This window comes from Hevea brasiliensis, chromosome 4 (assembly GCF_030052815.1).
Source record: "Hevea brasiliensis isolate MT/VB/25A 57/8 chromosome 4, ASM3005281v1, whole genome shotgun sequence".
Classification (NCBI taxonomy): Eukaryota; Viridiplantae; Streptophyta; class Magnoliopsida; order Malpighiales; family Euphorbiaceae; genus Hevea; species Hevea brasiliensis.
Genome location: NC_079496.1, coordinates 2503922 through 2526825, shown reverse-complemented (window position 1 = coordinate 2526825; position 22904 = coordinate 2503922). Strand labels below are relative to the sequence as shown.

Below are 22904 nucleotides of genomic sequence, written 5' to 3'. Positions count from 1 at the left end.
AACTAATGAAATTTTGGCAACAGTAGTAAACTAATGTTTTAGCAAACAAGTTAGCAAACTAATTCAACAGCTGCATGTCTCAACTTGTAATATTTAAAAAATCTTATTTAGACCTTAAGAAAAATATTTTCCAATAGTAATATTCAAGGTCATGATGAGAGAAACTTTTAAAAGAAAATTTAATTTTGAGCTCCATTGGACTAAACTTTCATCTATTCTTTTCACATAAGTCCTAAGACTCAGTTTCTAACTCTATGTCTTTCATACATTTACCTTAGGTCTTGGCTTACATAATATTGTCCTTTCTCATCTTGGATTTGTCTTGAGATGCCTTTGAGTATTCTTCCTCCTTAAATGCAACTTCAAAGATTCTTTATGAATAAGAGAAAGAATCTACACATCACTTTAAAGTTAGGTTAGATAGATTCTATTTGAGTTTTGTTATCATCAAAATCAATGTTCATTTTGAGCTACACGGGGTCAACAATCTCCCCCTTTTTGATTATGATAAAACTCAATTGAATCAACAATAAAAAATAAAAGTGTGTGAAAGTTTATGTGAATCCAAGCAAGTTAGTATGCAGAAAGTGCTCCCCCTAAATATATGCACATAATTTCCAAGAAATTTATTAGCTATACAAAAGCTCCCCCTGAGTTTATGCTATAAAGTATGTTCATAAGATATTCATAATATTCTCAAAAAAAATAATATGCACATAAACATGCTTCCATTTTCAAAGTATAAACACATATCCATCCAATGCACATAAACATACTTCCATTTGTCAAAGTATAAACACAAGTATAAACATATATCCATCCTATTCTCCCCCTTTTTGTCATCATCCAAAAAGGAAACAGGAGATATTAACCCAAAAAGAATCAAGTTAGCCCAAAGTTAAACGTAGTAAGGTAAACAGTAGCAAACTGAAAAATCAGTCAGCAATAGTAGCAAACATACTAGTAAACTAAAAATGCAGATAGGAAACTAAAGAATCCAGATTATGCTCTAATCATTTAGTCTTTTGCTCCTTCGAGTAGCTTTGGAAGGCACCATCTTCTTCCTAGAAAGTTTAGCAGCAGGTGGCTGAGAACCTTGGTCAGCCAACTGGTTATGCTTCTGTGGCTCATCCTCATCAGATGGGGTTTGAAGGGCAGCAGCTAGGGACCGGTATGGATTTGACACCATAAACTTAGATCTTTTTCTACCTTTCTTAGCTAGAGGTGCAGCAGCTGCAGAGAGTTGAGATGGAGCACTCTCTTGGTGATCCTTTAGAGAGGCTTCCTTTTGCTGTGTAGAGTCAGCTGCAGGTTCTAGAAGTTGTTCACTCTGAGGCTCAACTGCTGGCTCACTTTCAGGTTCTACAACCTGTTCATTACCATGCTCAATAGGGACATCAGCTGCAGGTTCAACTTCAGGTTCAACAACTTGTTCACTAACATGCTCAGCAGGGGCTTCAGCTGCAGGTTCAATTTCAGGTTCAACAACTTGTTCACTAACATGCTCAACAGCAGCTGTAGACTCACCAAGCCTAGTACCTTCACCCCCATCAGTACCATGAGCAGAGACTTGAGTAACAGGAGAAGAGGCACCATTTGTAGGTACAGTAGTCTCAACTTTGGTTGAGAAACCAGTTTCCCTTACCTGCTGAAGACCTACAATCATTTTCTTTAATTCCTCATTTTGAGTAAGCAAATGGCTCACTTTGTAATCAACCACATCCACAAATTTTCTCAGAAGTTCAATAGACTGATGTGTTGTACTAAATTGCTCATTAATAGAAGTTTTTAGCCCATGAAGCTCACTCATAAACTCACTTGTAGAATCTGAACCAATTTTAGCTGAGGAAGAACCACCTTTTTCAAACCGTTTCTTTCTTCCATCATTATTAGAGTGAATTTCTCTAAGCACAATCAAATCCGTCCTAGAACTTTCCTTAGAGACATTTACATCCAAGTCTTTAAACAAAGCAGTCAAGAGATGTGCATAAGGCAATTTTCCAATCCCATAAGCTTTCCACATATTCTTGAAAATCAGATAAGCTAAATTCATCCTTACTCTATTAACAATATGCCACATGATGCACATATCCAGGTAACTCAAATAGCCATAGCTGCCAGACTTAGGACAGAAAATGTAGTTCACCATATTTTGAATGATTTTAATATGTTGAAAAGCTTTTGTGCTAGTGGACTTTTCACTGGTGGCAGTGTTGGCAGGAAAGACTTCATTTTCAAACTCAGCCAAGTTAAAGCCTGGAACCCTAGCAACATCTCTATGAGTAGAGATTTTATTTCCATCATTAGGTAATTTCAAAGCCTTAGCAATCATCTCAACAGAAATAACATATGCACTATCATTCAAAACAACTTCAAATTTGTCTTCGTCATCAATTGTTCTTAGAGTTCTATAAAATTCTTGAACCAGTCTAGGGTAATAAGCATTTGTACACTCACAAACAGTCATCCATTCTTGAAATTCAAAAAGTTCTTTGAATTGAAAATTTACCTGACCAAAGTAATCCCATTTGATGAATTTGCAATCAAGCAGCGCTTTATCAACAGAACCCGAAGATTGGGCAGCACCCTTTTTGCGTTGGGCATCAATCCCATGCATTTTTCTCCCCTTTTTCTTTTCTGGTGCCGATACAGTAGGTTCGACAACCTTAGATGGGTCGGAGGATGCACTAGTTGATTCAGGTTCAGGTTCAGGTGTGTTCTTCTTTTCCTTCAATTTCTTCCGTAATGCGGCAATATGTAGATCTTCAGATGGCGACGAGGACGACGAAGCAGCAACAGTAGTAGGGGTTTTGCGTTTAGTGCGAGCCATCGATGGAAAATGGAGACTAAGAAGAATGGTGAAATCTAAAATGGCTTTCGGTGCAGTGATGAAAGAAGGAGAAATGAGAGAGATAAGCGGTCTGATGAAAATGGGTTAGATTTGCCAAAAAAAATTTTTGAGGGAGTAATGCCGTAAGTCAGTGCAGAGGAGAGAGGAAAAAGGGGTGACAGTTTCGTGTAGCAAAGGTTTAAGTTTCTTGAGTCCCGCGCTTTTCTATTCTAGTGTACCTTATCTGAACTTCACTTTCTTTTTATTTCAAATATGTCTATCTCTCTCTCTCTCTCTCTCTCTCTCTCTCTCTCTATATGTCTGACACAACACTGAGAATGTGATACCAAATGTGAATAGGTAAGTGCATTGTTTAATACATAGAGAGTTTCAAGCACAATCACTTTTTTGTTTAAAATTTGAACAGTACACGATATAGCAAACTAATTTTAGTCATGCAACATTAGCATACAACTTAGTAAACTAATTTTTCAAGTACACAAATAAGTTAGCTAATGTTCTTTAGATTTTCTCAGCAAATATATCACAGCAAATTACTCACACATTGGATAATATGCAAATATATTAAATTACTATGAATTAAATTTCAAGCAAGTGGTTCACTCATGCCAATTTCTCTTCTAATTTTACAAAAGGTTTCCTCATTAAGTGGTTTTGTAAAAATATGAGCAAGTTAATTTTCAGAGGCAACAAATTCTATTTTGATATTTCCATTTTGAACATGATCTCTAATGAAATGATGTCTGATCTCAATATGTTTTGTTCTTCAATGTTGGACTGGATTTTTTATCAAGTTTATGGCACTTGTGTTATCACACCTAATTGGAACAAGATTATATTTTAAACCAAAATCTTTCAATTGTTGTTTCATCCATAAAATTTGAGCAACACAACTACCAGCAGCTATATATTCTGCCTCAGCTGTAAATAAAGCTACTAAAGTTTGTTTCTTACAATGCCAAGAAACTAGTGCAAGTCCAAGAAATTGACAAGTATCTGAAGTACTTTTTCTATCCAATCTACTTCCAATAAAATCAGAATCACTATAACCAACAAGATTAAATGATTCACATTTTGGATACCATAAACCAATTGAGTATGTGCCAATGAGGTATCTAAAGATCCTTTTAACTGCACTTAGATGGGATTCTTTTAGACATGATTGAAATCTTGCACACAAGCAAACACTAAAGTGTATGTCTGGTCTAGATACAGTAAGGTACAAAAGGGAGCCAATCATACCTCTATAAAGCTTTGTATCTACTTCTTTACCTTTTTCATCATTGTCCATTTTAATTGTTGAACTCATAGGAATGCCCATGCTCTTCAAATCTTCCATTTTAAATTTCTTTAACATGTCCTTGATGTACTTTGATTGATTTATGAAGATGCCATCTTTCATTTGCTTAATTTGAAGTTCGAGGAAGAATGTGAGCTCACCCATCATGCTCATCTCAAATTCATTCTGCATAATCTTAGAAAATTTCTTGCAAAGAGATTCTTTAGTAGCACCAAAAATTATATCATCAACATAAATTTGCACAATGAGCATATCATTGTGATACTTCTTAACAAAAAGTATTGTGTCCACTTTGCCTCTTTCGAAATCATTTTGTAATAGGAATTTACTAAGTATTTCATACCATGCTCTAGGAGTTTGTTTTAAACCATATAAAGCTTTAGTAAGTTTATAGACATGATTTGGATGCTTATGATTTTCAAAGCCTGGAGGTTGTGCAACATACACCTCCTCATCAATATAACCATTTAAAAATGCACTCTTAACATTCATTTGATAAAGCATAAAGTCCTTGTAACATGCAAAGGCACACAACATTCTAATAGCTTCAATTATAGCAACCGGAGCAAAGGTTTTATCAAAATCAATCCCTTCCTCTTGGTTATAGCCTTGAGCCACTAGTCTAGCTTTGTTTCTAACAACATTGCCTTTTTCATCCATTTTGTTTCTAAAAACCCATTTAGTACCAATAATTTAATAATCTTTTGGTTTAGGCACTAAATTCCAAACTTTATTTCTCTCAAATTGATTTAGTTCTTCTTGCATGGCAAGAATCCAACTTTCATCATTTTGAGCATCCTCAAAACATTTAGGTTCAATTTGTGAAACAAAAGCAACATTACCAAAATATCTTCTCAATTGAGCTCTAGTCATCATCCTCTGAGATGGATCATCAATAATGTCTTATTGGGGATGATTTCTATGGAATCTCCATTCTTTAGGTAAATCTTCATGTTGGGGCTCATTTACTTGTAATTCTTCCAAATTTGGCATTTCTTCATTGATTTGATCATCATTGGCATTATGGACATCTATTGTGGTATCTCCTTGAGTTTCTTCACCTTTGTCATCAATTTGTTCCATTTCTTGACTTGATATTATATTTTCTTTTTCAAATACTTGCTCATTATTATCATCACAAACATTTTTAATTCTGATAGAAGGGTTAGTCTCATCAAACAAAACATGAATAGTTTCCTCAATAACTAAAGTTCTTCTATCAAACACTCTATAGGCTTTACTCTTTGTTGAATACCCAAGAAAGATTCCTTCATCGGATTTAGCATCAAATTTCTTTAAGTTATCATTCTTGTTATTTAAAATATAGCACTTACAACCAAATGCTTTGAAATATGAGATATTTGGTTTTCTTCCTTTCCACAACTCATAGGGGGTCTTTTTCAAAATTGGTCTAATCAAAATTCTATTCAACACATAGCAAGATGTATTAACAGCTTCAGCCCAAAAGTACTTTAGCAAATTATTTTTATTCAACATAGTTCTAGTCATTTCTTGCAAAGTCCTATTTTTCCTTTCGACAACCCCATTTTGTTGTGGTGTTCTAGGAGCTGAAAATTTGGGGTTGATTCCATATTTATTACAATATTTCTCAAATAAATGATTTTCAAATTTAGTTCTATAGTCACTTCTTATAGATGTGATGCAAAAACCTTTTTCATTTTGAACCATTTTACTAAAAGAGGTGAATTTCTCAGAAGTTTCATCTTTGTGAGCAAGGAAGAATGTCCATGTATATCTTGAATAGTCATCAATAATAACCAAAGTATATGTCTTCCCACCAAGACTAGTAGGAGATACGGGTCTAAATAAATCAAGATGAAGCAATTCTAATGCCCTAGTGGTAGACACAATATTTTTAGATTTAAAAGATGCTCTAGTATGCTTTCCTAGTGCACATGCTCTACATTGAAATTCATTTTCATAATTAATCTTAGGAAGACCATTAACAAGTTCTTCCTTAGACAATTTCGAGAGTGTATGCATGCTTGCATGACCCAGTCTTCTATGCTACAAATAACTAGAGTTATCAAAAGATACTAGACATGTACCATGATTAGTTTCAAAATTATTCATGTCAAGCAAGTAAACATTATTGGATCTATTGGCAATGAACAATGTGTCATTATCTAAGTTATTGATTGTACAAAGAGAAGAAGTAAACTTTACCTCAAAACCTTTATCACAAAGTTGGCTTACACTTAGCAAGTTGTATTTCAATCCTTTAACAAGCGATGCATCTTCAATACAAGGTTTAGTTCTAATTATGCCATTTCCAATTATTTTTCCTTTCCCTTTATCTCCAAATTTTACATGTCCTCCATCTTGCATCGTGATTTTTGAAAACTTATCCTTTTCACCAGTCATGTGCTTTGAACAACTACTATGTGACACCCCTTACCCGTCTACAGTATATCCAAGTAAGATATGTCACACGGTGTACCGGAACACTCTATTTTATCTCAATCATTTTTATTATTCCTTAATTTATTTTTATCATAGTTTTGAATATAATTGATGAAATATAATTCATTTAAGTCATTTATTGAAATTATAATTTATTTGAAGTTCCGAAAATTTTATAGAAAATCCAGCAGAGTACTGGCTAAAAATGGAGAAAACAGTTCTTCAGAACCTGTGAAAAACACTTCCAATAATCATTTTCAATCAATCCCAAACTCCATTTCATCAACAAAATCTCAATTTGTTTTTCAACAACATTTCCATTTCTCAATCATTCATCTCATATAATAATCATGTAAAAGTCATAAATAAATATTCACTTTTTCATTCACAAACACAATTTCCACTATATACATTAATACCAAAATACATTACATAAGTTTCAATTACATATGAGAAAATAAAAGTTAGTTACAAAATACCAAAATGAAACCTAGTGTCCTACCAATGCACTGAAGATGGTGAGGTGACACGGACACTATGCAGAGCTGCAGGAGGTCTCACCCAGTCTGTGGTCTACTGGGCTCTCGGTCAGTATCTCCAGAACCTACGCGTCGAAAAAATAACGCGCTAAGCAATAATGCTTAGTGGTGCCAATAATAAAATAAAAATACATAATAGAAAATAAATATGCAGTGAATGTATTGATGTCTTATTGTAAATAAATTTTCGATGAGTATTTATAGTCTTACTTATTTTGTACTTGTTGTATTCATTATTTCATTAAATTTATCCACTTTCATTTTTGGTTGCCCAAGTAACCTATACTTTGACGATCGATCGATAAACGGGTAAACTGGCACTGGGTATCAAGTACCTCGGGCCGTCACACCATCGGTCACATATGTGTCTCCCGGTATGCAACAGAACAGCTAATAAGCTATAATAACATTAGGCACAAGGCCAAGTATCAACATAATATCAGAATGGCTAAAAGCCATGAAATCACAGAATGGCATAATGCCATGTGCAGTACTGCTAACTGAACCCTGTTGGCATGCCAAACAATCCAAACCAATCTTGTTAGGTATACTAGGGCATTTGACACTGTTGAATTTTTCAATTTTTGAATTTCAAAGTTTGGTGTTACTATTCCCTTCATTAGTCAACAAAAATGTTGACTTTTGCATAGAAAATAGGTACATTGGTTTTAACACTCCCAACATACCACATTTTGCATTCAAAATTTGTTGGTATTGGTTACCAATACCATTTCTAAGCTTAAAATTAATGGAGCAGAATTTTCAGTTTTCATATCCTATCTTTACTGTTCCATTAGTTACTGTTGCAGTGGGAATGTGAGAAAATGATAAACATGAAAATTGTTCCTTATTTTGTCTAGTTGAATTTCTTTTTTTGAATCACTTCATTTGGAGTTTTGTAGCTCAAGTTATGGTCCAAAAACCATAACTGGCCGGATTGGAATTTTTCTGGACTGACCATATCTACAGTGCAGTGAATAGTGACTGCAACTCCCTTGTTGAATAGGTTCTGGTCATAATTTTGGGTGGGTTTCTTCATGAAAGTTGTTGGTCTATATCTTAGCTTGTTGCGGATAAAATTTCCGATCAATTGGGCCATTCTACACTGAGTTATGGCCAAATGAACAATCACTGTTCATTTGGTCATTCTGCAGAAACAGGTTGCAGGACACTCGGATTGGGGCAAATTTTTGGTCCACTTGGTTTGGTCTTATGGGCATGGTTTCTTCATCAAAGTTGTGCCATTATGTGTCTAGTTTTATTTCCAATTGGCCAAACACCAATTGAACCTCTACAATTCAAGTTATGGCTGCCCAAACCTGCTGGACTCATGTCCAATTCTGCAGGTCACCTAGGGCAGCCACACTAAACCCAAATCCCATCACTAAACATACTTTATTTCTTGTTTACCCATAACCAAATGGTCACTAATTGACCATTAAAACTTTCATTTACCATCAATATGGCCAAACCCTGATATAGCTCAAAACCCTAATTTTCAAATATCCATTAATGCACATACATCAATTCAACATACTTAATGATGTTTATGTCTCATACTCATGTTCAAGACCACCCATATACAACTTAAATTCATTCAAAACTCATCAACACTTCCATCACTAAGGCTGCTAACAATTTTTAAGTGGTCCATACATGGATATATTCTTTTAATTTCATGATTTTCTAACTAAATCCATATACCTAACTTCAAATTTAAAGAGAAAAATGGAGAGATATAGCACTAACCTTAGTGGTAGAATTTTCTCTTGACCCAACTTAGATTTTTCCCTCACTTTCTTTAGTTTTCTTGGCTGCCAAACACTTTAGCTAGAGTCTCGGGAAATTTTTAATATTGGAATATAGAGGAAATATGGTGAATAGAGTGAGAGAATTGAGGTAGATGAAGAAAAATGGGAGAGGGCTTCAATGGAAGGTTACGGGCAACTGAAAAAAATGAGGAAGAAACTGAATTTTTGTCAATTTTTTTTCCTTTTTAATTGTTTTAATGTGTGTTTGTCAAATTCCAATTGGTGGGAAAATTTAATTGCATCATGCTTACTTAAGCATGATGGCATATTTAAGCATTTACTTTCATTTTTCTTTTTCTTTCTTTTTTTTCTTATTTTTAATTTAATTTTTAGTAATATTTATTCATATTTTATGTTATAATAATTATTTACTTAACTGGACAAGTCGGCCAAAAATCATCTCTGAAGACAAAATGACCAAAATGCCCTCCGTTTGGCTTAACGGGTCAAAATTGTCTGTACCGATTGAAAAATTTTTCTAAATATTTTCTTGGCATTCTAATGCCATAGGAACCTCAATGACCCTTCTCTGGAGTCCCAAAAATTATTTTATGAATTTTCTCTCGGGTCTAGGGCTCCTAGTTGCGAGAACCGCAACTTCCCACTGGGTTACCCATCGCTTGGGCATCGGCTCATTTAACTTGGTTGTATTTTATTTCTAAAATTTTTTTCTAAATTTTTCTTATTAATATTTGAGTTAATTATGGTTCCTCACTTTAGTTTAAATATTTTTTTTGGACGTTCTAGCTGTCCAGACCGACACTGGTCACCGGAACAATAGAATGTACGGAGTTGCTACCGGGAGGGTGTTACAACTCTTCCCCTCTAATTTAAATTTCGTCCTCAAAATTTACCTGATGCAAACAGTTGAGGAAACTGTTGCCTCATCTTCTCTTCACTTTCCCAAGTTGCCTCTTCAATGTTGTGGTGCCTCCAAAGCACTTTCACCAGTGGAATCTGCTTATTCCTCAACTATTTCACTTCCCGAGCCAGGATCCGTATAGGTTCTTCTTCATATGTCAAATCCGGTTGTACTTCAATTTCTTCCATGGAGATGACATGTGAAGGATCTGAGCGGTATCTTCTTAGCATAGATACATGGAACACATTGTGGATCTTGTCCAGCTCTGGTGGTAAAGCTAGCCTATAGGCCACTGGACCCACACGTTCAATAACTTCATATGGGCCAATGAACCTAGGGCTTAACTTACCTTTTCTTCCAAACCTCAGTACCTTCTTCCACGGTGACACCTTGAAGAATACTTTATCGCTAACCGCATATTCTATTTCTTTTCTCTTCAAGTGGGCATAAGATTTCTGTCTATCTGAGGTAACCTTCAGATTGGCTTTGATTAGTTTTACTTTCTCCTCAGTCTGTTTCACTAGGTCTGGCCCTACCAGTTTGTCTTCGCCCAATTCAGTCCAGCACACTGGAGTTCTACATTTCCTCCCATACAGTGCTTCATATGGGGCCATTTGGATGCTAGCTTGGTAGCTATTATTGTATGCAAATTCTACCAGTGGAAGATATCTATCCCAACTTCCCTCCAACTCAATGACACAACTCCTCAGCATATCCTCAAGGACCTGACATATATTTCATGTTATTATTATCATTTTAGTTCAATATATGTATTAGTTTAATTGATTTCAATTGTTTACCTGGATTACTCTTTTTGATTGCCCATCCGTCTGAGGATGAAAAGCTGTGCTGAAGTGGAGTTGTGTACCCAAGGACTCATGCAACTTCTTCCAAAATCTCGATGTAAACCTTGGGTCTCAATCAGATATGATGGAAAGTGGAATTCCATGCAGTCTAACTATCTCACTGATATACAATTTTGCTAACTTCTCCAGTGAGTAGTCAGTCCTAACTGGCAGAAAGTGTGCTGACTTCGTCAATCTATCTACTATCACCCATACTGCATCATGTTTCTTCTGGGTAAGAGGTAGACCACTCACAAAATCCATGGTGACCCGATCCCATTTCCATTCAGGTATGCGTATAGGCTGTACCAAACCTGATGGAACTTGATGTTCTGCCTTGACTTGCTGATATGTCAAGCATTTAGTCATATAATCAGCTATGTCCTTCTTCATACCAGGCCACCAATACTGAAGTTTCAGATCATGATACATTTTTGTACTTCCTGGGTGCCTAGCATAAACACTGGTATGTGCCTCTTTCAGAATACTGGCCTTCAATTCCCCATCATCTGGTACACACACTCTTCCTCTGTAGTATAGGCACCCATCTGCTTTCACCTCATATTCAGTTTCCTTCCCCTTAGGAATTTTAGCCATAATTGCCATTAGTTTTTCATCTGCCTTCTGCCCATCTTGTATTTGCTATAGTAGGGTTGGCCTCACTTGCAACTTAGCCAAAATAGCTCCATCTTGAACCAAAGATAAACGGGCATTCAATGATCTCAAAGCTGTGATAGATTTTTTGCTCAAAGCATCAGCAACTACATTTGCCTTCCCAGGATGGTAGTCAATCACACAATCATAGTCCTTCAGGAACTCAATCCATCGCCTCTGTCTAAGGTTGAGCTCCTTCTGGGTTGGCAAGTATTTCAGGCTTTTGTGGTCTGTGTAAATGTAGCACTTTTCACCATACAAGTAATGCCTCCATATCTTCAGTGCGAAGATAATTGCTGCAAGCTCTAGATCATGGGAAGGGTAATTCTGTTCATGTGGCCTTAGCTGCCTGGAAGCATAAGCGACCACCTTCCCCTCTTGCATTAATACACACCCTAACCCATTATGAGAGGCATCACTGTAGACCACAAAGTCCTTTCCTGACACTGGTTGTGTTAACACTGGTGTCTTTGTCAACATAGCCTTCAACTTCTCAAAACTGGTCTGACACTTGTCATTCCAATCAAATCTGACATTCTTGTGTAACAACTTGGTCATTGGAGCAGCTATTAAGGAAAATCTCTTTACAAATCTTCTGTAATACCCAGCTAACCCCAAGAAACTTCTGACCTCAGTTGTATTTCTGGGAGGCTTCCATTCCATCATTGCTTCTATTTTCTTGGGATCCACCCTAATCCCATCAGCTGACACTATGTGTCCAAGGAATGCAATCTCATTCAACCAGAAGTCACACTTGGACAACTTAGCATACAACTTCTTTTCTCTCAAGGTTTGCAAAACAATTCTCAAATGCTCATCATGTTCTTCCTTAGTCTTGGAATACACCAAAATATCATCAATAAAGACCACTACGAACCGATCTAGGTATGGATGGAAGATACGGTTCATAAGGTCCATGAATGTTGCTGGTGCATTTGTTAGGCCAAAGGGCATCACCAGAAACTCATAATGCCCATATCGGGTCCTGAATGCAGTCTTTGGCACATCTGCATCCTTCACCCTTAACTGATGATACCCTGATTTGAGATCAATTTTAGAAAATACTCATGCTTCCTTCAACTGATCAAACAGATCATCAATTCTAGGCAGGGGATATTTGTTCTTCACAGTCACTTTATTCAACTGCCGGTAATCGATGCATAGCCTCAAAGTCCCATCCTTCTTTTTTACAAACAGCACCGGAGCTCCCCATGGTGACACACTGGGGTGTATGGACCCCTTATCAAGCAACTCTTGCAATTGAGTTTTCAACTCCCTCAATTCAGTGGGTGCCATCCTATAAGGAGCAATGGAAATGGGTGCTGTACCCGGTATTACCTCAATAGCAAACTCGACTTCCCTTTCTGGTGGCAAACTAGGCAATTCTTCAGGAAACACATCTGGGAAGTCTTTTACTGTGGGTATGTCACACAGATCTGGCTTAGCCTGCCTAATATCCACCACATGTGCTAGGTAGGCTTCACAGCGTTTTCTCATCAGTTTTCTTGCAGCTGTGGCTGAGATAACATTGGACAGAAAATCTGTCCTTTCACCCACAACAGTGATTTCATTACCCTCAGAAGTTTTCAGAGAAATTCTCTTCAATTTGCAATCAACTATTGCCTGATGACGTGATAACAAATCCATTCCCAAAATCACGTCAAACTCGTGGAAGGGCAACTCAATTAGATCTGCCGAGAATTCATACCCCTGAATCCTTAACAGGCAACCCTTGTACACTTTGTTCACCACTACACTGTGGCCCAATGGATTAGTGACCAGAATGTCTTGATCACTCTCCCCCACTAGTATCCCCCTTTCTACGGGTAGGTTGATGCAGATGTATGAATGAGTGGATCCTGGATCCACTAATACATGCACAGATGTATTGTAGAGGGAGAACGTAGCCCTGATGACATCCGGGGCATCTTGCTCCTCCTGGGCTCTCATGGCATAGGCTTTGGCAGGTGGTCTACTCTTAGGCCTCTCTGCTAGCTCAGATGCAGGCCTCTATAATGGTCCCACTGCCTCAGATTTGCCAGATTTCCTACCTCTTTGTGGTGCAGGAGCAAGTCTGTCTGCTTGTGTTGGAGCGGCTGTAGTAGTTCTGCGTGGACAGTTCCTCAACTGATGCTCTGTTGACCCACACCTTAAGCAGGCACCAGTCACTCTCCAACACTCCCCCTTATGCCACTTCAGGCAATGTGGACATGCAGTTGCCGGGCTGGTCCTCGAACCCCATCCTCGGAGAGCCGCCCACCGATGGTGTGGGTGACCTCTCCTAGGGGTAAGCGTGGCCTGGGCCCCCGAGACCACGACCTTATGATTGACCTGAACTCTGTGCAGGTGGACCCTTGAACTTCTTCCCAGATGCAGGAGATGAACTAGACTGACCTGGGCCCCTCTTCTGCTGTCTCTCTCTTCTGGTCTGCTCACTTATTCTTACTTTTTCAACTTTTATTGCAGCTTCCACTAACTTGGTGAAGTCGGTTATTCCCAAGGCAGTAATCATGATCTTTATGTTGTCATTTAATCCCTCTTCAAATCTCTTACACCTTTCGGCCTCATTAGGGACTATCTCTCTTCCGTAGTAGCTCAATCTGACAAATTCCTTTTTATACTCAGCCACTGTCAGCTGTCTCTGCCTCAGGTTAATGAACTCTCTTCTTCTCTCTTCCAGGTATATACTACCCACATATTTCTTCTTGAATTCTGAGAGGAAGAAGTCCCAAGTTATTACTTCTGGTTGCACTTCACTAGACACCGTATCCCACCATTCATATGCATCGTCTTGTAACAGAGATATGGCAGCTTCTATGTTTTGCTCTGGAGTGCAGTGGAGTTGTTTTAAAACTCTGCCTGTTCTGTTCAACCAATTTTCAGCTGCAACAGAATCATCTTCTCTCTTGCCAAAGAAATCCACTGCTCTAAATTTTCTTAGTCTTTCCAGGTGTGATTTCTGCTGTGGAGGTGGTGGTGGTGGTGGTGTTGGCATTACTCCAGCTATTTGTTTGAAGAATTCGGCCATTTGCTGAAACATGGCCTGTGGAGGCCGAAGCTCGCATGAGTGGTGGAGCGAGTTCTTCCCTACCCCAGTCTCACTGCCTGTGGAGCATGACTCTCCACTTCCTCCTCAACTGTCCTCTGAGATGTAGGGTCCATATCCTATTCAAAATAACAAAGACAAACAGATCTGCATTAGTGTCACCTCAACTCTTACAAATGCAATGCATGGTATGGACTCAATCTAGGCCCAGAAACGCCTAAACCGTGCTTTGATACCACTAAATGTGACACCCCTTACCCGTCTACAGTATATCCGAGTAAGATATGTCACACGATGTACCGAAACACTCTATTTTATCTCAATCATTTTTATTCTTCCTTAATTTATTTTTATCATAGTTTTGAATATAATTGATGAAATATAATTCATTTAAGTCATTTATTGAAATTATAATTTATTTGAAGTTTCGAAAATTTTATAGAAAATCCGGCAGAGTACCGGCTAAAAATGTAGAAAACAGTTCTTCGGAACCTGTGAAAAACACTTCCAATAATCATTTCTAATCAATCCCAAACTCCATTTCATCAACAAAATCTCAATTTGTTTTTCAACAACATTTCCATTTCTCAATCATTCATCTCATATGATAATCATGTAAAAGTCATAAATAAATATTCACTTTTTTATTCACAAACACAATTTCCACTATATACATTAATACCAAAATATATTACATAAGTTTCAATTACATATGAGAAAATAAAAGTTAGTTACAAAATACCAAAATGAAACCTAGTGTCCTACCAATGCACTGAAGATGGTGAGGTGACACGGACACTATGCAGAGCTGCAGGAGATCTCACCCAGTCTGTGGTCTATTGGGCTCTCGGTCAGTATCTCCAAAACCTACGCGTGGCAAATATAACGCGCTAAGCAATAATGCTTAGTGGTGCCAATAATAAAATAAAAATACATAACAGAAAATAAATATGCAGTGAATGTATTGATGTCTTATTGCAAATAAATTTTCGATGAGTATTTGTAGTCTTACTTATTTTGTACTTGTTGTATTCATTATTTCATTAAATTTATCCACTTTCATTTTTGGTTGCCCAAGTAACCTATACTGGATAAACGGGTAAACTGGCACTGGGTATCAAGTACCTCGGGCCGTCACACCATCGGTCACATATGTGTCTCCCGGTGTGCAACAGAACAGCTAATAAGCTGTAATAACATTAGGCACAATGCCAAGTATCAACATAATGTCAGAATAGCTAAAAGCCATGAAATTACAGAATGGCATAATGCCATGTGCAGTACTGCTAACTGAACCCTATTGGCATGCCAAACAATCCAAACCAATCTTGTTAGGCATACTAGGGCATTTGACACTGTTGAATTTTTCAATTTTTGAATTTCAAGTTTTAGTATTACTATTCCCTTCATTAGTCAACAAAAATGTTAACTTTTGCATAGAAAATATGTACATTAGTTTTAACACTCCCAACATACCACATTTTGCATTCAAAATTTGTTGGTATTGGTTACCAATACCATTTCTAAGCTTAAAATTAATGGAGCAGAATTTTCAGTTTTCATATCCTATCTTTACTGTTTCATTAGTTACTGTTGCAGTAGGAATTTGGGAAAATGGTAAACATGAAAATTGTCTAGTTGAATTTCTTTTTTTGAATCACTCCATTTGGAGTTTTGTAGCTCAAGTTATGGTCTAAAAACCACAACTGGCCGGATTGGAATTTTTCTGGACTGACCATATCTACAGTGCAGTGAACAGTGACTGCAACTCCCTTGTTGGATAGGTTCTGGTCATAATTTGGGGTGGGTTTCTTCATGAAAGTTGTTGGTATATATCTTAGCTTGTTGCTTGTAAAATTTCAGGTCAATTGGGCTATTCTACACTGAGTTATGGCCAAATGAACAGATCACTGTTCATTTGGTCATTCTGCAGAAACAGGTTGCAGGACACCCGGATTGGGGCAAATTTTTGGTCCACTTGGTTTGGTCTTATGGGCATGGTTTCTTCACCAAAGTTGTGCCATTATGTGTCTAGTTTCATGTCTAATTGGCCAAACACCAATTGAACATCTACAATTCAAGTTATGGCTGCCCAAACCTGCTGGACTCATGTCCAATTCTGCAGGTCACCTAGGGCAGCCACACTAAACCCAAATCCCATCACTAAACACACTTTATTTCTTGTTTACCCATAACCTAATGGTCACTAATTGACCATTAAAACTTCCATTTACCATCAATATGGCCAAACCCTAATATAGCTCAAAACCCTAATTTTCAAATATCCATTAATGCATATACATCAATTCAACATACTTAATGATGTTTATGTCTCATACTCATGTTCAAGACCACCCATATACAACTTAAATTTATTCAAAACTCATCAACACTTCCATCACTAAGGCTGCTAACAATTTTTAAGTGGTACATACATGGATATGTTCTTTTAATTTCATGAATTTTTAACTAAATCCTTATACCTAACTTCAAATTTAAAGAGAAAAATGGAGAGATATAGCACTAACCTTAGTGGCAGAATTTTCTCTTGACCCAACTTAGATTTTTCCCTCACTTTCTTTAGTTTTCTTGGCTGCCAAACACTTTAGCTAGAGTCTAGGGAAATTTTTAATATTGGAATATAGAGGAAATATGGTGAATAGAGTGAGAGAATTAAGGTAGATGAAGAAAAATGGGAGAGGGCTTCAATGGAAGGTTACGGGCAGCTGAAACAAATGAGGAAGAAACTGAATTTTTGTCAATTTTTTTTCCTTTTTAATTGGTTTAATGTGTGCTTGTCAAATTCCAATTGGTGGGAAAATTTAATTGCATAATGCTTACTTAAGCATGATGGCATATTTAAGCATTTACTTTCATTTTTCTTTTTCTTTCTTTTTTTTCTCATTTTTAATTTAATTTTTAGTAATATTTATTCATATTTTATGTTATAATAATTATTTACTTAACTGGACAAGTCGGCCAAAAATCATCTCTGAAGACGAAATGACCAAAATGCCCTCCGTTTGGCTTAACGAGTCAAAATTATCTGTACCAATTGAAAAAATTTTCTAAATATTTTCTTGGCATTCTAATGCTATAAGAACCTCAATGACCCTTCTCTGGAGTCCCAAAAATTATTTTATGAATTTTCTCTCGGGTCTAGGGCTCCTAGTTGCGAGAACCGCAACTTCCCACTGGGTTACCCATCGCTTGGGCATCGGCTCATTTAACTTGGTTGTATTTTATTTCTAAAATTTTTTTCTAAATTTTTCTTATTAATATTTGAGTTAATTATGGTTCCTCACTTTAGTTTAAATATTTTTTTTAGACGTTTTAGCTGTCCAGATCGACACTGGTCACCAGAATAGTAGAATGTACGGAGTTGCTACCGGGAGGGTGTTACACACTATCTATATACCATTTTTCACTTTCCATCATCCCTTTGAAACAAACCTGAAATTTAATCATTGAGCTTTAGGAACCCAAGCAACTTTGGGTCCTTGGGGGTTAGTGACCTTAGGTAAGGTTCCCTTTGGCACCCATACCTTCTTTATCTTAAGAAAATCCTTCCTAAGAGCACAAGAACTAATCATATGACCTCTTTTATTGCAATAATAACATGTGATATTGGGCAAAGAGGATGTAGATGCTTTAATGAAATAATTCTTGTATTTGCCATAGTTCTTGAAACCATCAAAACCAATTTCATATTTTTCATTTGAAATTATTTGGTTTCCAAGAAGTACATCTAGAGTTTCTTTTCCTTTTGTAAATTTTGCCAAATCATTTGTCAAAGATTCTATTTTAGCTTCAAGAACTTTATTTTTCTCAATGAGCATTTTACACATTTGTTTTGAGATTTTCAACTCTAAATCTAGTTCTTGAAACAAAGCAATTTGTCCTTTGTAAAATTCATTTTCTTTATGCACATTAGACATGGCAATATTTTGTGATATCAATGATTCAATTTTTAAATTCATTTTAGTGCACTTTCTCTTGTAATTTCTATACTCATCATATACTTTAGCAAATGCAAGCTCAAGTTCTTCTACATTAGGAGATTCATAAGAGTTTACCTCATTGTCACTTTCTTCTTCCTTTTGTGAACTCTCAAATTTCTCTTCAAATGCCATCATACAAAGGTGAGCAGTCTCCTTGTCACTTGATTCATCATTTGAAGATTCTTCACTGTTGCTCCATACTACTTTCATAGCTTTCTTGCTCCTATCTTCTTTTCCTTTCTTCTTTTTGAGTAATGGACATTTGGGCTTGATATGTCCAGGTTTGTGACACTCATAATATACAATTTCTTCTTTTGAATCCCTGAAATGTTTATCCTTGGGAGTATACTTTTTCAAGAATTTCTTGTATTTGCTTCCTCCCTTCTTGAAAGCTCTTTTGAATTTTCTTGCAAGCATAGCCATTTCATCATCATCATCGCTTGAAGCACTTGAGTTGTCACTTGAGTCAACTTTGAATGCAACTCCTTTCTTCTTTTCTTCATCCTTGTTTGACTTGAGAGCAATGCTTTTCTTCTTCTTTTGCTCATTTTCAACTTCATCTTTCTTATATACCATCTCATGTGCAATGAGAGATCCAATGAGTTCATCATAGGTGAAAGTTTTAAAATCTTTGGTATCTTGGATAACTGTAGTCTTTGCTTTCCAAGATTTTGGAAGTGATCTAAGAATTTTCTTCACAAGTTCAGCTTCCTCAAATCTTTTACCAAGTGCTTTGAGAAGATTTACAAGATCAGTAAACCTTATACTCATATCCGCAATTGATTCTCCTGACTTCATTTCGAACAACTCATAATCTCGGATAGGAAGGTTTGCTTTGGACTCTTTGACGACATCAGTTCCTTCATAAGTGACTTCAAGCTTATCCCAAATTTCCTTAGCAGATTGACATCCTAAAACACGATTGTATTCATTAAGGTCAAGTGAACAATGCAAAATATTAATAGCTTTAGCATTTATAGAAATTTTCTTCCAATCATTGTCATCATATTCATCTTCATGTTTTGATACTTTTGTAGTTCCTTGACCATTCTTTTGAGGAATATGTGGGCCATTTTTAATAATTCTCCATGCATCAATATCTACAGATTGTATGAAATTTCTCATTCTTACTTTCCAAAATGAATAATTAGTGCCATTGAAGAGTGGTGGTCTAGTGATTGAGTAGCCTTCAGCTAGTGATGGGGGTATTGTGGCAGTATTGCTAGATGAACAGGCCATTACGGATCACTCCAAGGTTGTAACACCCTAAGTAAGAGAGACAGGCTCTGATACCAATTTGTTGTCCCAAAATAGTCCAAGAGGGGGGTGAATTGGACTTTAATAATTTTTCGGCCCTTGCTTGTAGCCTAATGAAAAATTATGGCTTTGTTCAACTAGGTGCTCCTTAATATATAATGACAGTGATATGTATTTTAATAAAGTGTCCTTAAATTACAATTCAAGCTTTAATCAATATTTATAGCAATTTTTAACATAACATGCATCACAAAATATTCAACTAGTTTCTCATCATACTCATAAATCCTCAAATATACCAACTCAATCTGTTCATTTAACATTCAATGTCATGTATAAAAATTAAATTGCACAAAAGTAAAGAGGTTAAGGTTAGAGAGATCAAACACAATAATTTTTATAGTGGTTCGGCTTAACTAGCCTATATCCACTCTCTCAAAGAACCCTCTTTGAGTCTTCTCTCCACTATTTGCTCTTTTAAAGGCAAGAGACCAAAAACCCTTTACACTTTTTCAACACCAAGCTTTTACCAAGGTAGCTTAAACCTTTGACAAGTGCTATTTCAAGCACTCACACTCTCAAGCTTCAATAGGTGCTTGTACAATCTCTCTTAAATGCAATTCAAAGTTTTAGTACTCACTCTCACTTAATACAAATCAAGCTATAAAGAAGAGATGAGTTGATTTGCCAATGGTAGCTCAAAGACTTTAAAGCTCTTGAATGAAAGCAATAAGTGAAAAATCAAAGTTAGAGTTCAAATGTAAGCTTTCATCAAATGTAAAATGAAGTAAAGAGGGTGTATTTATAGTCCCAAATCATTTTTGTCCGTTTGAACTCTTTTTAGAACGTTATACACTCTGCTCAAGACAAAATAGCCATTATTTTGTCTTTTTGTACGAAGTTGAGCAACTCTGATCATTTAGCAAACTAATGAAATTTTGGCAACAGTAGTAAACTAGTTAGTAAACTAATGTTTTAGCAAACAAGTTAGTAAACTAATTCAACAGCTGCATGTCTTAACTTGTAATATTTAAAAAATCTGATTTAGACCTTAAGAAAAATATTTTCCAATAGTAATATCCAAGGTCATGATGAGAGAAAATTTTAAAAGAAAATTGAATTTTGAGCTCCATTAAACTAAACTTTCATATATTCTTTTCACATAAGTCCTAAGACTTAATTTCTAACTCTATGTCTTTCATACCTTTACCTTAAGTCTTGGCTTACATAATCTTGTCATTTCTCATCTTGGATTTGTTTTGAGATGCCTTTGAGTATTCTTCCTCCTTAGATGCAACTTCAAAGATTCTTTATGAATAAGAGAAAAAATCTATACATCACTTTAAAGTTAGATTAGATAGATTCTATTTGAGTTTTATTATCATCAAAATCAATACTTATTTTGAGCTACACAGGGTCAACAGATGATTTTTGGCCGACTTATCCAGTTAAATAAATAATTATTATGACATAAAATATGAATAAATATTGCTAAAATTAAATTGAAAATGAGTAGAGAAGAAAAGAAAAGAAAAATGAAGAAAATTGAAATTTTGACATCACATGATGTCATTTAAAAAGCTCCACCCAATCACCATTTGACAAATAAATTAAAGGGACAAAAATGAAATAAAAATGGGACAAAAATAAAACCAATTCCAGCAGCATCTTCCTCATTTCAGCTGAAGCTCTTCCTTTTCCGAAGCTTTCCACCATTGTTACTCCCTTTAAGCTTAAATTTCCTTAAAATCTCACCATATTTCCCATAATTATCTTCATAAAAACTGAATATCTACCTTAGCTAGAGTGCTTGGAAGTAAAAGGAAGCAAGAATCTTGAAGTTGGCAAGAGAGAGACTTGGCTAAATTAAGGTTAGTACCTATATTCACTTCCTTTTCTTCTTAATCCTTGTTAGGAAGACAAATTAGATGAGAGTTTATTGAAATATTGAACAAAATAATTATATTGAGGTATGTATGAAAATTGGCAGCCATGGAAGAAGGATGAGATTTGTTGATTTGTATTACTTGAATTGTTTAAAAGTAGTTTGTGATGAGATAACTTGAGTTAGATGTTCAACTATGTGTGTTGGATGTGTTAGATGACATGAAAAGCATGAAATGGACACTTAGGAATTAGAGTTTGTGAAAAAATTAGAGTTTTGCTTATGAAATAGTATATTAACCTTGTAATGGTTAATTAGTGACCATTTGATTGTGTGTGAGGAGGAATTGAAGTAAGTAAGGATAATGGAGTTGAGTTTAGGCATGCTGCCCTTGGTGACCTGCAGGACTAGTTGTGAGTTCAGCAGGTTTGGGTAGCCATAAATGGAGTTGTATAGGTTCAATTGGTACAATGCCAATTAGACATGAAACTTGACACATAATGGCACAACTTTGGTGAAGAAACCCTGCCGAGAAAACCAAACCAAGTTGACCCAAAAATTACCCTAATCCGAGTGACCAATAGTCGGTCCCTGGAAAATGACCAAATGAATAGTGTTTGTTCAAATGGTCATAACTCAGTGTAGGCAAGTTCAATTGATCTAAAATTTTACCAGCAGAAAGCTGAGACATAGTCTTACAACTTTGATGAAGAACACAAATCCAAATTCTGATCATAACCTAGTCAAATTGCCAACCAAACTTAGGTCACCAAATCTGGCAGAACCAAATTGCCCATAAAATCTGGGTACAGGTCAATCCGGTCAATTATGGTAAAATGACCATAACTTGAGCTGTAAAACTCCAAATAGAGTGATTTAAAAAAAGAAATATAACTAGACACAATAAAGAATAACTTTCATGAAGACAATTTTGTCAAATTCCTACTGTACAAATGACCAATGGAACAGTAAACCTAGGGTATGAAATCTGAAAATTTTGAATAACATGAAATAAGCTTTGAAATGGTATTGGCAACCAATACCAACAACTTTAAAATGCAAAATGTGGTATTTTGATGAACATAGGTTCAATAAATTTATTATGTATTAAAAAGTCAATAATTTGAGTGAATAATAATGTGAATAGTAATATAAAAACACAAAGTGTAAGAACTAAATTAGTAGAAAAAATTAAGGCATAAAATTTGGAATCCATGAAATGTTCATGGATTACTTTGAATAGTTAATTGAGATTTATACTCCTAACACCAATGGAGTTCATAATATATTAGCAATACAACTTGAAATATGAAATGTAATTTACATGAATAGATTGTTAAATGTATAAATGAGATAAAAGTGCCACTTAGGATTTAGGTTCCCATCAAGAGAGAAAGGAAAGATGTTTTGAATGCGAATGGTACATGAG

At 35.9% G+C, this 22904-nt stretch overlaps 1 protein-coding gene across 1 annotated transcript; it reads right to left on the bottom strand.

Moving 5' to 3' along the window:
* Window positions 1-1009: 1009 nt before the first annotated feature.
* On the bottom strand, window positions 1010-2830 carry LOC131179093 (uncharacterized). The gene has a single exon (XM_058144806.1). The coding sequence runs from the start codon at window positions 2828-2830 to the stop codon at window positions 1010-1012; it is 1821 nt and encodes a 606-aa protein (XP_058000789.1).
* Window positions 2831-22904: the final 20074 nt, after the last annotated feature.

Excerpts from the sequence above, each read along its gene's own strand:
- LOC131179093 (XM_058144806.1), bottom strand. The coding sequence starts at position 2,830 with ATGGCTCGCACTAAACGCAAAACCCCTACTACTGTTGCTGCTTCGTCG.